Source organism: Erpetoichthys calabaricus, chromosome 9 (assembly GCF_900747795.2).
Source record: "Erpetoichthys calabaricus chromosome 9, fErpCal1.3, whole genome shotgun sequence".
NCBI lineage: Eukaryota > Metazoa > Chordata > Cladistia > Polypteriformes > Polypteridae > Erpetoichthys > Erpetoichthys calabaricus.
In genome coordinates, this window is record NC_041402.2 from 117,850,018 (window position 1) to 117,868,102 (window position 18,085).

At 43.0% G+C, this 18,085-nt stretch overlaps 1 protein-coding gene and 1 long non-coding RNA gene across 2 annotated transcripts in view; one reads left to right on the forward strand and one right to left on the reverse strand.

Moving 5' to 3' along the window:
* The window catches only part of LOC114657624 (transcription initiation factor TFIID subunit 4-like), a 458,757-nt gene extending 456,504 nt beyond the window's left edge, over positions 1-2,253 (reverse strand). Inside the window, exon 1 of the mRNA XM_051932232.1 lies at positions 834-2,253. Coding sequence (XP_051788192.1) covers positions 834-2,217 — 1,384 coding nt within the window. The 5' untranslated portion in view covers positions 2,218-2,253. The remainder of the gene's footprint in view (positions 1-833) is intronic.
* A 12-nt stretch (positions 2,254-2,265) lies between these two features.
* On the forward strand, positions 2,266-14,102 carry LOC114658062 (uncharacterized). Its single transcript, XR_003717303.2, has 2 exons — positions 2,266-2,351; positions 13,730-14,102. It is a non-coding gene; the product is annotated as an uncharacterized LOC114658062 (long non-coding RNA).
* The last annotated feature ends 3,983 nt before the right edge of the window (positions 14,103-18,085 follow it).

Below are 18,085 nucleotides of genomic sequence, written 5' to 3' on the forward strand. Positions count from 1 at the left end.
AATGTAATGATCAATGTAATGTTCATCGATTACATCTTGCCTGAAGAAGGGGCCTGAGTTGTATCGAAAGCTTGCATATTGTAATCTTCTTAGTTAGCCAATAAAAGGTGTCATTTTGCTTGGTTTCTCACTACATTCATAACGGCTAACATGGTACAACACCCTAGTACTACCTTTTATTAAGTGGTAGTGTTGATTTTACTATGTTTCTCACTACATTCATAACGGCTAACATGGTACAACACCCTAGTACTACCTTTTATTAAGTGGTAGTGTTGATTTTACTATAGGGATCGACTTGTGTCTTTAATAAGGTACTGTGCTCTATAACCACTGGTAATGATGCATGCTATTAATAGCACTATTAAAAAATACATGCTAGCTGAATATAGTTTTGAATTCTTCTTAAGATAACACATAAAAAAGCAGTATGTGCTGCTGCCTCACAACACTATGACTTTGGGATCCAATCTCAGCTCAGTCACTTTGTACATGGAGTTTGCACATTCTCCTGTATGTGCTTTGGAAGTACTTTTTAATTCAAAGAGGATCAAGTTAGGTTAATAGTTGAATCTAAATCTGCCCAGGATAACTGCTATTGCCATGTTATTATTGGTTGCTGCCCCGAATATGTGAATTGATAAATTAATTGACCAAAACAATTATTAAAATTTTATAGCCTGTCTGATGGGTTAAGGAAGAGGATGAACAGATCATGTAATGCTCATTTTACCAGGGTACTTCGTAAATTTCATTTTAAACCAAGTTGTGCAAGTGATGTAAATGACGGCAACCTTACAAATCAAAACGAAAACATGTTTTCTTTTACATACCTTGTGGTATTGTAAAACCAGGTGGCAGTTGAATAGTAGTCTGCTGAGGAGGTCGTACAATCAACTGTGGCGTCACTATCCTTTGCGGAGCCGGTCCAGGTCGGACCTGCTGTGGCTGGGTAGGAGATACTCCAACTGTTGCAGGGGCGACAGATTTAACAACTCCTGCAGATGTTGCTGACGGGGGCGCCACAATGTTCACTGCAGGTTTCGTCATTGTGTTCAGTGGCGCCGGGCTTGCCGCTGCTGCTGGCACAGAGTTTGTCGAAGTTTGTGCCAGAGTTGTAGGAGTGCTGCTAACAGCTGTCGAGGTGGTAGTGCTGATCAGGTTATTCACCACACATGGCTGACTGGGCGCGACAATCTTGACCTGTGTAGGAGAGTCCGCTTTAGTGTTTGCACCGTCCGTGCTCTTGTGATTACCCAGCTGCGTGACGGGAGCAGAAGGGGTACCTGCCCTAGAACCCTGTTGTATATGCGCAGCAACAGGACTGCCATTCCCGTTCTGTGCAACATTCGTAATATGAACTGGAGGTCTCTGCAGAGCGATTGTAGGAGTCCCTGTCCCGTCCAGATGCAGTGCATGCTGTGATGGCGAGAAACTCGTAGGTGCGGCGCTGAAGGTGGTCGTGCAAACACCGGAGGCCACAGTCAAGTTGGAGTTGCCAGCACTTGACACAGATGTGCCGACACTGTTCAAGAGTGGTACGTTAGCAGCATTACCACTGGTGAAGTGAGTCCCAGCAGAAGCACTAGAGTTCACAACGACTCCACCACTGCCATTTAAACTCTGTATCGCGGCGGGAGCGCTCCTGGCAGCTGAAGCGGCATGATTTTTGAGCGGATCGACAGCCGTTGATGTGCCCAATACCGTACCTCTACTCCCAGGATTAATGCTTACCAGCGGAGGTGGCAAAGTTACTAGTCCAGAAGCAGTCAATGTTGTGCTGATGCTGGCTGATCCATGTGATTGTAAGCCGCTACTATTCGCATTTACTCCGCTCCCAGAAGTGATGGAAGATCCTTCAAAAGATGGAATGGAACTGAGAGAAGACGGTATCACAGTTTTCCCGGAGGTAAGTGTTTTCGAGCCGGACTCCTGGTTTAACCCAGCTTTATGTTGCCCTTGTTGTTGTTGTTGTTGTTGTTGCTGCTGCTGCTGCTGCTGCTCCTGTAGTATAGTGCCCACTTGGGCAGGCAGAATTCTTCCTAAGTGGTGATTGGCAGGGCTGGCGACTCCGCCGCCCCTCATTTCGGTATGTGGTGCTACCTGGTTGCTTTGGACGGCCAGTTGAGACTCCAAGGAACCCACGAGGTCACTCACTGCTTTTTCATCCACCTCGGAGAAGAGCATATCTTCCAGAGGGTCGGAGGTACCCGCCATCTTCACATAGATCACTGCCCAAATTTGCTGTAAACGATGCGCAGGCGCGCCGAGGAGCATTATGGTCTCTACTTGTGACGTCAGTAGTTCTTCCGGGACAGGAAACTGCTCGATACTGCTGGGAGAGAAAACAAGTGAGTAACGGCACAGTCTGTTAAAGAGGATACGACTTTCAACTCCTGTTAGTATGGCCGTTTGGTAAAATATAGAAACGGTATTCTTTAGTTGTTAGTGTGTTACTAATGGAAGATCACAACTTTACTGAAAAATATTTTTGTTTTAAACGAGTACTTAAGTAAACTATATATAAACTTTTCATATTATGTAATTCAGAAAATTATTGCACACATTAAGTTACCAGAGCAAAATATTTATTTTAAATTTTACTGTTTGTTAAGATAATCTTAGTTTCAGTTGCTTTAGTTAGTGCTGTATATTAGCATTGAACTTCTAGTTCAGAAAATTATTGCACACATCGAGTTACCAGGGCAAAATATTTTAAACGTTTATCGTTTATCTTATACGTTACACGTTATACGTTAATCTTAAAAGTTTGTTAAGATAGTCTTAGTTTCAGATGCTTTAGTACTGTACTGTACTGAATACTTCCAGGGATTTTATGTGAATCAATTATGCCCACGAGTTAAAATACTGCAGTGAAATTGGGGATCAACTAATTAGTACTGTGAAAGAAATATTCCTTTGCCAAGTCATTAGAATTAAATATATTAGTGTTTGCAGAAAACCACGGAAGCTTATTCCCATGCTATTATAACTCATATTAAATAGTAACAAAGATAAAAGTGATCCCCTTCCACTGCAGGAAGTTGAGAATTGACACAAGGACTGACGTTTTTCAGGTAGTACTGGATTTTAAATGCCCTGGGCAGGAAAAGGTGGGTTCAGGGGCAGAGCTTAAGTTGGAGGTGGACGTGACATGGCTGTTCTTGCCTTTGATCTTCTGTCCAGAGGATGTGAAAACAGAAGAACATGCAGATGACAGCACTACCCCCTGGTCCGAAGTGGTAATACTAGTGCTAATTGGGCACTGAAACTGTCCTCTAAGCACACTTGTGTGACAGGGCCACATCTCAGCCCAGACTTATCTGGTTGAGTAACTTGAAACAAGAGAGGGCATCAGTACTGGCACAAAGAAAATGTAACACTATTTAAATGTCTGAACGTCCGAAAATCATCTAGTGACATGAGGGTTCAACTCGTTGTGTGTGGTAATTCATTGTAACGGGTCATGATCCATCTTTAGAGTGAACTTACAGCCCAGAAGGTAGTAGAGTGTTGTACCGTGTTAGCCATAGATAGATACAGGAGAAAGTAGGGTGAAATGACACCTTTTATTGGCTAACTAAATAGATTACAAATGCAAGCTTTCGAGGCAGCTAAGGACCTTTCATCGGGCAATGTGTAATACCTTACCTTTAGAACTTGCCCACTTGATTACCAGAGCTTCCATTTTCATTGCCTGCTTCACATAGTGAAAGGAGAATGGCTGAATTGACCATGCATGTTCTTCCCACATCCTGGAACAGATGACCATGTCATCCATTTAGGCAGCACTACGGAAACGGTGGGGCCAAAGGACTTTATCCACAAGACAATAGAATGTGGCAGGAGTCCTGTGCTAACCAAATGGAAGGGCATGGTATTGCAAGTGTCCCCTGGGTCTGTTAAATTATGACTTTTACTTGGCAGATTTTGTTAAAAGGAATTTTCCAGTACCCTTTTGTCATATCTAGAGTGGTCAAGTAACAAGCCCCTCCGAGTCGCTCAAGGAGTTCATCCACTCACAGCATCAGATAGGCATCAAAACAGGACATTTGATTAAGCCACCAGAAGTCAATGCAAAAGTGCCAACTTCGTCTTGCTGTGGCACAAGTACAAGAAAGATAGATAAATAGATAGATACTTTAGTAATCCCAAGGGGAAATTCACATACTCCAGCAGCAGCATACTGATACAAAAAACAATATTAAATTAAAGAGTAATAAAAATGCAGGTAAAAACAAACAATAACTTTGAATAATGTTAATGTTTACCCCCCCGGGTGGAATTGAAGAGTCGCATAGTTTGAGGGAGGAACGATCTCCTCAGTCTGTCAGTGGAGCAGGACAGTGACAGCAGTCTGTCGCTGAAGCTGCTCCTCTGTCTGGAGATGATACTGTTTAATGGATGCAGTGGATTCTCCATAATTGATAGGAGCCTGCTGAGCGCCCGTCGCTCTGCCACAGATGTCAAACTGTCCAGCTCCATGCCTACAATAGAGCCTACCTTCCTCACCAGTTTTGTCCAGGTGTGAGGTGTCCTTCTTCTTAATGCTGCCTCCCCAGCACACCACCGCGTAGAAGAGGGCGCTCGCCACAACCGTCTGATAGAACATCTGCAGCATCTTATTGCAGATGTTGAAGGACGCCAGTCTTCTAAGGAAGTATAGTCCAGTCCAATTTATCATCCAGCTGCACTCTCAGGTATTTAGAGGTCTGCACCCTCTGCACACAGTCACCTCTGACAATCACGGGGTCCATGAGGGGTCTGGGCCTCCTAAAATCCACCACCAGCTCCTTGGTTTTGCTGTTGTTCAGGTGTAGGTGGTTTGAGTCGCATCATTTAACAAAGTCCTTAATGAGGTTCCTGTACTCCTCCTCCTGCCCACTCCTGATGCAACCCACAATAGCAGTGTCATCAGCGGACTTTTGCACGTGGCAGGACTCCGAGTTGTATTGGAAGTCCGATGTATATAGGCTGAACAGAACCGGAGAAAGTACAGTCCCCTGCGGCGCTCCTGTGTTGCTGACCACAATGTCAGACCTGCAGTTCCCGAGACGCACATACTGAGGTCTGTTTGTAAGATAGTCCACGATCCATGCCACTTGGTATGAATCTACGCCCATCTCTGTCAGCTTGTCCCTAAGGAGCAGAGGTTGGATGGTATTGAAGGCGCTAGAGAAGTCTAGAAACATAATTCTTACAGCACCACTGCCTCTGTCCAAGTGGGAGAGTGATCAGTGTAGCATATAGATGATGGCATCCTCCGCTCCCAACTTCTCCTGGTATGCGAACTGCAGAGGGTCGAGGGCGTGTTGGACCTGTGGCCTCAGGTGGTGAAGCAGCAGCCTCTTCATGGTCTTCATCACATGTGACGTCAGAGCGACAGGCCGGAAGTCGTTCAGCTCACTAGGATGTAATACCTTTGGGACTGGGGTGATGCAAGATGTTTTCCAAAGCCTCGGAACTCTCCCCTGTTCCAGGCTCAGGTTGAAGATGCGCTGTAGAGGAATCCCCAGCTCTGATGCACAGACCTTCAGCAGTCGTGGCGAAATTCCATCTGGACCCGCTGCTTTGCTGGCACGAAGTCTCTTCAGCTCTCTGCTCAACTGCACTGCTGTAATTGTGGGTGGGGATATCTCTCCTATGCTGGTATCAGCAGAAAGATGGGTGGAGGGTGCAGTACTCCAAGGTGAGAGTAGGTTAGGGTGGTCAAACCTGTTAAAGAAGTTGTTCATTTGGTTTGCTCTCTTCACATCTCTCTCGATGGTGGCACCCCGCTTCGAGCTGCAGCCAGTGATGATCTTCATCCCATTCCACACTTCCTTCATGCTGTTATTCTGCAACTTCTGCTCCAGCTTTCTCCTGTACTGCTCCTTCGCCGCCCTGAGCTGGACTCTTGAGTTTCTTCTGCACGTACTTGAGCAATACAATGGGACTAGACCAGGAATTAAAACATTCCTGTATAACACCAGGGTCTAGCATACGTTTCGTTATACGTTTCAAGCCCCATCTCTGCTTTTTTTTCCTCCAGGAGCCTGCATGGGTGTTCTCTGACAACTCTGGTTCATTAATAATGTCATGTGCAATCAGTGAGGTCCATCCTGGTCCTTCATGTACTACCTTTTGATAGTATAACTTCAGGCTCTTTTTGCTGTTTTTCAGTCAAATCACTACTAAAATGTAATTTCAAATTATTTTCAAAAAGTACCTTGATTGCCGAAGTTAGGCTCTGGGTCCCGGTCCATCCATTACTTTAATAGGTTACTATGGTATACACATTTGGCCGTTTGATGATTTGGTTGTTTCACCAAATAATCAACAATGCCTTTTCTTACCTTAATTTCATATGGCCCTTGCCAGTGAGTTAGTAATTTGTGATTTGGGGACCAAAACCATGATGTGATCTCCGGGACTGAACTTGCATAGGGTCACTGTATCATATAGACAGGACTGAGCTGCTTGCACATGCTCCATATGTTCTTTTAGGTGTGGCCTGAGCTTACCAAATCTATTACATAACTGGGCAATATACTGTGCTCTAATATATTAGTAGAAGGGAGTGCCTCATTTCCCAACCCAGTTTTACTACATTATATAAAAAAAAAATGGAGTTGTCTCATATACAGTAATTCAAAAGGCACCAAACCCTTACAGGCTTGAGGAACTTCCTCATTATGCAAAAAGGAAGAGTGGGAACAGCTGGTCCCAGTTTTTTCTTTCCCCAGTGACCATTTTCTGTAACATTTGCTTGAGATTACACTGCTCCATTAAGCCATCAGTTTGAGGACAATATAATTGGTTTTCAAATATGTCATTCTGAGTTATGTTGCAACACCCTTGAATGTATCCAAGGTAAAAGGTGTTCCCTAGTCCATAAGGACTTCTTTTGGGATGCCAGCTCATGCAAAGACCTCCACAAGGTCCCATGCAATATTTTGTGAATTGGCTTGTTGCAAGGAAATATCCATCCATCCATCCATTGTCTCCCGCTTATCCGAGCTCGGGTCGCGGGGGCAGCAGCTTGAGCAGAGATGCCCAGACTTCCCTCTCCCCGGCCACTTCTTCTAGCTCTTCCGGGAGAATCCCAAGGCGTTCCCAGGCCAGTCGAGAGACATAGTCCCTCCAACGTGTCCTGGGTCTTCCCCGGGGCCTCCTCCCGGTTAGACGTGCCCGGAACACCTCACCAGGGAGGCGTCCAGGAGGCATCCTGATCAGATGCCCAAGCCACCTCATCTGACTCCTCTCAATGCGGAGGAGCAGCGGCTCTACTCTGAGCCCCTCCCGGATGACTGAGCTTCTCACCCTATCTTTAAGGGAAAGCCCAGACACCCTGCGGAGGAAACTCATTTCAGCCGCTTGTATTCGCGATCTCGTTCTTTCGGTCATTACCCATAGCTCATGACCATAGGTGAGGGTAGGAACATAGATCGACTGGTAAATTGAGAGCTTCGCCTTGCGGCTCAGCTCCTTTTTCACCACGACAGACCGATGCAGCGCCCGCATTACTGCAGATGCCGCACCGATCCGCCTGTCGGTCTCACGCTCTATTCTTCCCTCACTCATGAACAAGACCCCGAGATACTTGAACTCCTCCACTTGGGGCAGGATCTCGCTACCAACCCTGAGATGGCACTCCACCCTTTTCCGGCTGAGGACCATGGTCTCGGATTTGGAGGTGCTGATTCTCATCCTAGCCGCTTCACACTAGGCTGCGAACCTATCCAGAGAGAGCTGAAGATCACGGCCTGATGAAGCAAACAGGACAACATCATCTGCAAAAAGCAGTGACCCAATCCTGAGCCCACCAAACCGGACCCCCTCAACACCCTGGCTGCGCCTAGAAATTCTGTCCATAAAAGTTATGAACAGAATCGGTGACAAAGGGCAGCCCTGGCGGAGTCCAACTCTCACTGGAAACGGGTTCGACTTACTGCCGGCAATGCGGACCAAGCTCTGGCACCAATCGTACAGGGAGCGAACAGCCCTTATCAGGGGGGCCGGTACCCCATACTCTCGGAGTACCCCCCATAGGATTCCCCGAGGGACACGGTCGAATGCCTTTTCCAAGTCCACAAAACACATGTAGACTGGTTGGGCAAACTCCCATGCACCCTCCAGGACCCTACTAAGGATATAGAGCTGGTCCACTGTTCCGCGACCAGGACGAAAACCACACTGTTCCTCCTGAATCCAAGGCTCGACTATTCAACGGACCCTCCTCTCCAGGACCCCTGAATAGACTTTTCCAGGGAGGCTGAGGAACGTGATCCCTCTGTAGTTGGAACACACCCTCCGATCCCCTTCCTTAAAGAGGGGGACTACCACCCCGGTCTGCCAATCCAGAGGCACTGTCCCTGATGTCCATGCGATGTTGCAGAGGCGTGTCAACCAAGACAGTCCTACAACATCCAGAGCCTTGAGGAACTCCGGGCGTATCTCATCTACCCCCGGGGCCCTGCCACCAAGGAGTTTTTTGACCACCTCGGTGACCTCAGTCCCAGAGATGGGGGAGCCCACCTCTGAGTCCCCAGGCTCTGCTTCCTCATTGGAAGGCATGTTAATGGGATTGAGGAGGTCTTCGAAGTACTCCCCCCACCGACCCACAACGTCCCGAGTCGAGGTCAGCAGCGTACCATCCCCACCATATACAGTGTTGACACTGCACTGCTTCCCCTTCCTGAGACACCAGATGGTGGACCAGAATCTCCTCGAAGCCGTCCAAAAGTCGTTCTCCATGGCCTCCCCAAACTCCTCCCATGCCCGAGTTTTTGCCTCAGCAACCACCAAAGCCGCATTCCGCTTGGCCTGCCGGTACCTATCAGCTGCCTCCAGGGTCCCACAGGACAAAAGGGTCCTGTAGGACTCCTTCTTCAGCTTGACGGCATCCTTCACCGCCGGTGTCCACCAACGGGTTCGGGGATTGCCGCCACGACAGGCACCGACCACCTTACGGCCACAGCTCGGGATGTGGTCGAAGTTCTGCCGGAGGTGGGAGTTGAAGCTACTTCTGACAGGGGGGCTCTGCCAGACGTTCCCAGCAGACCCTCACAACACGTTTGGGCCGGCATCCTCCCCCACCATCGAAGCCAACTCACCAGCAGGTGGTGATCAGTTGACAGCTCCGCCCCTCAGTAGCCTCTAGATATTGCGCTGTACAATTTATGAGGACCAGAATGTATTTATGTCTGCGACCTGAGGGTTCAAACTAACTGACTGCATCAAATCCATCCATCCATTTTCCAACCCGCTGAATCCGAACACAGGGTCACGGGGGTCTGCTGGAGCCAATCCCAGCCAACACAGGGCACAAGGCAGGAACCAATCCCGGGCAGGGTGCCAACCTACCGCAGGACACACACAAACACACCCACCCACACACCAAGCATACACTAGGGCCAATTTATAATTGCCAATCCACCTAACCGGCATGTCTTTGGACTGTGGGAGGAAACCGGAGCGCCCGGAAGAAACCCACGCAGACACGGGGAGAACATGCAAACTCCACGCAGGGAGGACCCGGGAAGCGAACCCAGGTCTCCAAACTGCGAGGCAGCAACGCTACCCGCTGTGCCACCGTGCTGCCCTGCATCAAATCCAATCCACTCAAACATATGTCAGTTAAAGGGAGTGGTACAAATTAAGTATGTTCCTTCCTAGGAGTCTGCCATTTTACTCTTTCTAGTGTTTTATCAGAGCCTAAATGGGCCCTTGAGAGGTGGGAGTGTGCTAGTTTGCACACCTGTCGCTGGCAGTCTTTTTGTACTGGCAGCAGTGTCCTGACCTCACCCTTACGTTCAGCTAAGCAGTTCAACAATTTTTACTTTAGACCAGTCACACGTTAGCATAAGTGGATGAGGTAGGCTGTGGACTACAGCCACTGTTAGGGCCAGGGACTAGACTGGTCTTACCTTCTTTCCACTGTCACCGTAGTATATACAGTGCATCCGGAAAGTATTCACAGCGCATCACTTTTTCCACATTTTGTTATGTTACAGCCTTATTCCAAAATGGATTAAATTCATTTTTTTCCTCAGAATTCTACACACAACACCCCATAATGACAACGTGAAAAAAGTTTATTTGAGATTTTTGCAAATTTATTAAAAATAAAAAAACTGAGAAATCACATGTACAGTACATAAGTATTCACAGCCTTTGTACCCTAATAAGCTTCCATATGACACTCAGACCGTGGGTGGGCTACGACTCGCCTTTTCACAGCAACTTTGATATCTGACCACTTCTTATTTATTTCTGATCTTGAACTTTTGAGTTTCTCTGTCACTCGATCAACTTGCTTTTGTTGATTATACTGTTTAAACCAACAAATAGTACTTTTACCCTTGCCTCTACCTGGTATTCGCAGAAATTCTTCTTTTCCCCCCGTGCTTTTGCCATTGTCTTTTCACAGAACGCAAAACATAAGGGGCTATTTATATTGATTTGCATATTCAAAGAGGCATGCACGAGCATTACATTTCACACTGACCGGGATTTATGTAGCAGAAGAACGTAGAATTTGGCATATGCACAGATTTATCCATTTGGATTTTTTTGTGCTTGTGCACATTTCTGCTTTTGTCCGTGCACCATGTTTTAGTGTGAATTCTATGCATGGCGTTATGCATGAGGCCCCTTGTCTGTAGAGGAAGGAAGAAAAGAGGTGGTAGCATACACCACCACCTTGTGGATCAATGTTAAATTACCACAACCAGAGCCTTTAAGCTGTCCCCAAGATGCACTGGTTTGACAATAAATAATTGCCACATCTCACAAAGAGATGCATGGTGCCTCAGTGGTCAGTGCTGCTGCCTCCTAAATCCATTGTTGAAACTCATATGCTGTCATTGTCAAAATGGGGTTTCCACATTCTCCCCATATTTTTTGCTGTTCCTCTGGTGATTCTGAATGTGGTTCCAAGTGAGTATTGGATTCTTTTCTACCTTGAACCCTGTGTTCCTGGGATAGGCTCTGGAAATCTATGTACTTAACACAGTCAAAGCTAAATGCATATTTTACATTGATTTATGTGTTGAATCCATGCTGTTTGCTAAATCACATTTTGACCATCAGTAAGATCTAAAAGTATACATGTAATGTGTAATAAGTAAAGAAAACTCGTGACAACTTCACGAAGGTTTGGGGTGTAGCCCCATATAATGTCCAGCCCAATGATACAGTAATAATCATAGGATCAAAACAAAAAAACGGTTTGACAAAAAAACAGAGGTTGATACGGGGCTATTTATACAAAAGAAAATCAGGAAATCAAAATATGGGGACGGAAGTGACGTCATCAGCTTGTTGACAGAAGAGACGTCATCTTGTCGGCGCCAGAAGTGATGTCATCGAGTCGGGTCGGACTCGGGAAGCTGTGAGTCATTATTTTCCTTCATTGGTTCTGTTGGTAGAGAGAGAGATATGTTAGTGCCATGATTCACGCTTTCGTCCCTAGCAGTTTCACTCACCTTAGGGTTTATTGGCTGTCTCCTAAACACACGTGTGTGACAAATGTTACTGGCAGGAAGTAAGCAATGCTTCTATGAAATAAATCAAGGCAAGCATATTTGTAAAGCAAATCAATACATTTCTGAAATGTCCATTTCATTTTGTAAAATATTAATTTTTTTGAGTAACAGAAGTAAATTTGTTCTGTAGGAATCATGCATTTTAAGTAGTTCATATTGGGGTCAACATCACATTGAAACATCTCCTCAACCCTCTTACTAGTGTCTTTATTTTCTTGGACTTTTACCATCAACAGGATTTCGTTAATAAAAATCTGCTACAAACCAAACCATCCTAAATGAGATCAAACTCTGGAATATGTCTTTTCAATCTAATTTCCAAATTTCATTTAGAGTGGATTGCAAAAACACTATAACAGGTGGAGCCTCAGAACAGCACTTTCAGTATTTCTGCTGAATGGCACACTAAATTCTTTGTATTCTAACTCCAAGCTGTAACTTCAGTTAATCAGAAACTGAACCTGACTTAACAATGTTTCCTGGTTACTTAACAGGTAGTTACACTATATGGAAAGCAAGCCATTCCAAATCCAATGCCCATGAACCTGGACATTGCATAAAGAACTGGAATCCCACTAAAGCACAGCCACTGAAAGGCAGGGACCTTATATATTCCTTATTTATAGTTTACCTTAGATTTGAATTTGTTACTTTATGTATTCACACTTTTGTCCTCCTTGACTGATTAAATCTAGTTTTACTAGATTGTGGTTATTACTTGCTACTTTGGTTCTTTATTATATTGGTCTATTAAAACCTTCAACTACTGTTTAATTCATTTTACCATGCAGCTGGCCATGTGCAACATATGCAACATGACTCAGTCTGTTTCCGTTTTCAAGGCTCAGTGTCTACATAGTAGAAGCCAGCTTTAAAGTGTTGTGCAGAGCAGGCTCTTTTCCATAGCCCAAGCCCACTATACCAGTACAGTAATCCCTCTATCGCGGATTTTATATGTAAGCATATTTAAATATATATCGCAGATTTTTTGCTGGTTCGCGGATTTCTGCGGACAATGGGTCTTTTAATTTCTGGTACATACTTCCTCAGTTGGTTTGCCCAGTTGATTTCATACAAGGGACGCTATTGGCAGATGGCTGAGAAGCTACCCAACCAGAGCGCGTATTACGTATTAAATAAAACTCCTCAAATATATTGTAAGCACGGGGCTGTTCGCACCCCTAGAGAATATGGCCGCTCCTCAATAAACGCTGAAAAGATTACCTTCACATTGCTCTCTTTCTTGCTGGGCTTGCATATGGCTGATTTGTCAAGCGATATGCTTCCTGCACTGTGCTTCGCATACTTAAAAGATCAAACAGCACGTATTGATTTTTGATTGTTTGCTTTCTCGCTCTGACATTCTCTGAGGGGGTGTGACCAGGGGGGCTGTTCGCACACCTAGACGATACGGACGCTCGTCTAAAAATGCTTTCACGTTGCTCCCTTCTGTGCAGCTGCTTCGTGAAGCGACATGCTGCACGGTGTTTCGCATACTTAAAAGCTCGAAGGGCACGTATTGATTTTTGATTGTTTGTTTTTATCTCTCTCTCTTTCTCTGCTCCTGACGGAGGGGGTGTGAGCTGCTGCCTTCAACTGCTTTGTGCCGCGGTGCTTCGCATACTTAAAAGCCAAACAGCCCTATTGATTTTTGACTGTTCGCTTTGTTCTCTCTCTCTCTCTCTCTCTCTGACGCGCACTCCTTTGAAGAGGAAGATATGTTTGCATTCTTTTAATTGTGAGACGGAACTGTCATCTCTGTCTTGTCATGGAGCACAGTTTAAACTTTTGAAAAAGAGACAAATGTTTGTTTGCAGTGTTTGAATAAAGTTCCTGTCTCTCTACAACTTCCTGTGTTTCTGTGCAAATCTGTGACCCAAGCATGACAATATAAAAATAGCCATATAAACATATGGTTTCTACTTCGCGGATTTTCACCTTTCGCGGGGGGTTCTGGAACGCAACCCCCGCGATCGTGGAGGGATTACTGTATTTGATTTAATACGCAACAATATCTTCTGTTTGAAAACTTGTAAATACTGTATATTTGATATCCAGCACCAACAATATATATTAATGTTTACATGCTGTCACACAAGAGCATTAGAGGATCACTTTCCGGGCTCATCCAAAGTTCATAACATCACCTTGGGGCAAGAAAGGGTGTTATAACTAACATTGTCATCTTCTTCACACAGCAGAGTTGAGAAGAAATACACCCAGAGGGAAACTTACCACGCTTCTTCTTGTCAAAGCACCACAAAGCTCAACCGCAGGATTAGGAGATGTCACTTGGAGATCTGGGAGAACCGCAGGACGGAGCTCCAGCAATCTAATAGATTTTTCTAAAGAAAACCTTTGTGAGGAGCCAGTAGTGGCAATATCCTGATTGGAACCTTAATCCTTTGTTTTTTTTAGCCATCAAGCAACTTTTGTGTTATTATATTAAACGGGATAACTGGGTTGACTCCCCAACTTTTATTTTTTGTGCCTTTTCTGCTTGAAAGACCACATTGCATATTGTACTTTATAAGTAGAAACTTGTTTTAACGAATAATAAAGTAGTTTTCTGTGTTTTTTGGTCTAATTTAAGCAATAAGACATTTATGGCATTAATAATTAAAGTAGCAATTAACAGTTGTAAGAAGTGAGCCTGACATTGCTGAAGATATTTCATTTTCCTCATTCCATCCAGCATGCAAGATATTCATGGATTATGTGTGACACGTTTCAGGTATCGTGCATTCTACCCTATTTTCATGAAAATTTGTATTTATGTCAATCATCACCATTTATGATATTTAGAAAAAAGAAAGAAGGTTTAAATAGTCAATTTGTGTGGTAGAAGAAAGCCCTAAGGGGGATTAAGTAAAATCTAGGTTAAAATAACGATTTTCATATTGAAAAAGCTAAGAAGAACATACATAAAGCAAAAGGAAAAGACAGTATGGGGGTACAAGTAGGAGCAAAAATAACTTCCTAAATAAACAGCAAAGAACTCATCACAAAGTTGACATCAAGCAGTTCCACAGAAAGATCAGTAAAAAGCTTATGAAGAACCATTTAAAACAGAAACATTTCTTAACCATATATAAATTTAGAGAACTGAAAGTGGATGAGTCTAAGGTGTCTTGAATAATGAACTATCCATTGGGCAGGCTACAATTTGTCAGGATCAACGACTGTGTCTCTGATGTGGATATGAGCAACACTGGAGTACTACAAGAAAAGTCCTATCTCTAAAAATATCACCAGGTCATGTCATGCGCAGAAATTCTGTGATGATTCTGCACTAATAGAGTGTATTGCAAGGGGGATAAGACAGAGTACAGAAGTACTCTGGTATTACATTGTTTCTTGGTGAAACTGATGCCCATTACTAATAATGCTGCACATCCTTTCTCTGATACGCTAACATTAAGCTGTTTTTGCCAATTAATTATTCAGCATAAGTGTGTCAAGAAACGCTACTGGAGCTCCTTTATATGTACAGCAATATCGCTTTTTAATGTTTTTGTTTAATTAAGATCACTCTTTTTATCTTTAGCCAAGTCAGAATTTTTTTTAAGTAATTATGGTGTGTATTTGAAGGGGATGTTGTTATATGTTATAATATCTATGTATCTATCTGTCTATCTTTTTATTTATTTATTGAGTTTCTATATCAAATAAGATGATATCTATCTATCTATGTACAGTATCTATCCAAGACTATACTGAAAATCTGCTCTGATGAAACTTGCAGCATAGTAGACTCAAATCCATAGCCTCTTAAAATATTTCAGCTGTTATTCAATTGCCAGTACCTGGTAAATTAAGTTAATTTCAGCACATCAAAATTTTTCTACAGTTAATTTTGTAATGGTTCACACTAAATGTATGCAAATAGAGTACAGTATAAGAAAAATATGTACATACTGTGTATGCATTTTAATATGCAAAGTATGAGGCAAAATCTTAGTGTATATTATAAGCATTTTGTTATGTGGTATATCTGTATGTTTGTCAGTATACAGTATATTGTCTTTCACTATATACTGTATGTGTTTCATTTAACATAATAAATATTTTAGTATATCGTTGTGTATGCTGCGGTGGGTTGGCGCCCTGCCCGGGATTGGTTCCCTGCCTTGCGCCCTGTGTTGCCCCAGCAGTCCCCCGTGACCCTGTGTTCGGATTCAGCGGGTTGGAAAATGGATGGCTGGATGGATAGTTGTGTATGTGTTGCAGTATGGGCAGTATGTAATGTTAAGAAAGAATAAAGTCCTTAATGGTGCAGCATAAAAGCTGACTGCAATCCAACTGTTTTGTCTTGGTAGAGTAATATTTTATTCTACTTTCCCCTTTTGTATTATTAATGTGTAGCCTTTGTCAGAATCCCTCAAATCTCACAGACTTTCCACTGTTTATAAGGTATTATAGTATATAACATCTCCTCACCTTCCCTTCTACATTTATAACCTCAGCCAATTAGGTGTAGTAAATGACAAGCAGGAGTTAAGTTACAATTTAAACAATGTATTATTAATAATATTTATAAATAATAACAATATGCAAAGTACATTTGAATATTGGCAACTATACAACCTGATAAATGTTGATATGTAGTTTCAGGCGGCACACAGACTTGTTAAAATGTCTCTAGTTAAGGCATCATTTTATTGTCAGTTTTTTTCAGAACAGGCCGCATTGTGTGTCTCACTATGGCTGCCAAGCTGTGTTCTTCATTGTGTTATCTTTTTCAGTTCATGGTGTGAGATGGTCATTCATCAGTTTGGTAAGAGTGAGGGAGTGAGCAAATATATAGCTTTTCTGTCCAACCCCTAGAGCCAATAGGACGTCATGGTATAAGCCAGTTCCAAACAGCCATACTTCAGACCAATGGGGGGATAGAACATCTTCACAACTACCCCCCAAACCATATGTTAAGGTAAACTTTGGCAGTTAGGCAGCCTGGCTTTGTGTGAGGGTTGACAGAGAGACTTTCGCAGAGAAACACTTACCAAACTTGTTTGAGGCACTTCGCCCCCAACCCTGTCGTAAAATTCAAAGAGACCAATTCCTAAAAGGGGGGGTGGGGTAAACATGAATGCTTCTCACTAATGTAGCAATAATATTACATTGCTTTGCCTAAGTTTCAAATAAAGACATACAAAATATTTATCAAGTTGCAAAATTTCACATCACAACACCAACGTTTTCAAACCTCAAACATTATTCACAGAGCACACAGCAAGTGTCATGATCCCAAACCACTGCAGTGATGCAAATAACCAAAGAGAGCAATAGGCAAGTGCCTGTACAGTGCAATTATTAACAATAAATATATAAATTGCTCAGACAGAGTAAGTGAACATTTGGCTGACTGAACCAACAGTGCATCCTCATATTGTCAAGTGTGATGTTTGGTAGTTGCTGATTGTCAGGAAATACGAATTACACATTTTAGTGAAAAGGAAGATGAATTTATCACATTGTGAAAAAAGTGTACACTTTAAATGTCAAATAGTATTATATGTCATACTCTCAATTAAAGATATTTCCATACTAGTGTTTCTGAATATTAAAATATGTTGTTCCATCACATTTTCTGCTAAAACTATACTATGATCACTTCATCCTACTTTGTTTATCATCTCTATATTATGGATCCTGTCTCGACTAAAGTATAGAAAGGCTTTGTTTCTTATTAATGCTTTCTGAAATGAATCAGAATTTTTGACACAATTTATTTTCCTTTATTGGTGTAATTTTTTTACTTCCAAGTAAATGAAATTTGGTGAAGATGTTAAAATTTTGCTATCAAGTTAAGAATCTGATTCTTTTGTCTTCAGAACAGTGATGTCTGTATGTGAATCTATGGAAATATATGTTATCACAATAACTTCTGAAAAAACTGACCTACCTTTTTAAACAAGTTGCATCCTGTTTGTGTTGTTACAGGCTCCAGGCCTATTGATTTTGGTCCAGTTTGATTCCAGTACTTATCTCCATAATCTTCAAAAATGGTTTGACCTATGTCCAATGATAACTGCCATATAATTATTTAGTTTATCTGGGGTTTCTGCACTCTTGTCTCTGAGTCTGTTCAGCCATGGGAACTGTCCTACTGATTTGCAAAACCTTTTAGTTTTTGAGGTACAGAATATGTTTAAATATACATGTACACACACATAGTGGAACATGCAAGTGTGCATACAAGCTCTCTCACATACACACTGAGGAACACAAACACTCAAAGAGAGCTGACAGCTGGTTTGCTGGACCAGGGCACATGCTAAATGATGAAGAGAAGGAAATGAACATAAACATACACACACGCACTACAATAGATCTGTAAAGGTCAACATGCACAGAGCATTAAGCCATCCCATACCAATCTACCTGCCTGTGCAGTATGTTTAGTTCATTTGACCCAATGTGCTTAGTTTTAAATTGAATATTATGTAAGTTGCTCATTTGATTCAATTTACTGTTTATTTTACATTTAATTGTGTACATAATAAGTATTCTAAAAGTTAATGTGCTTAATTGTATATTTTTGTACAGTACAATTC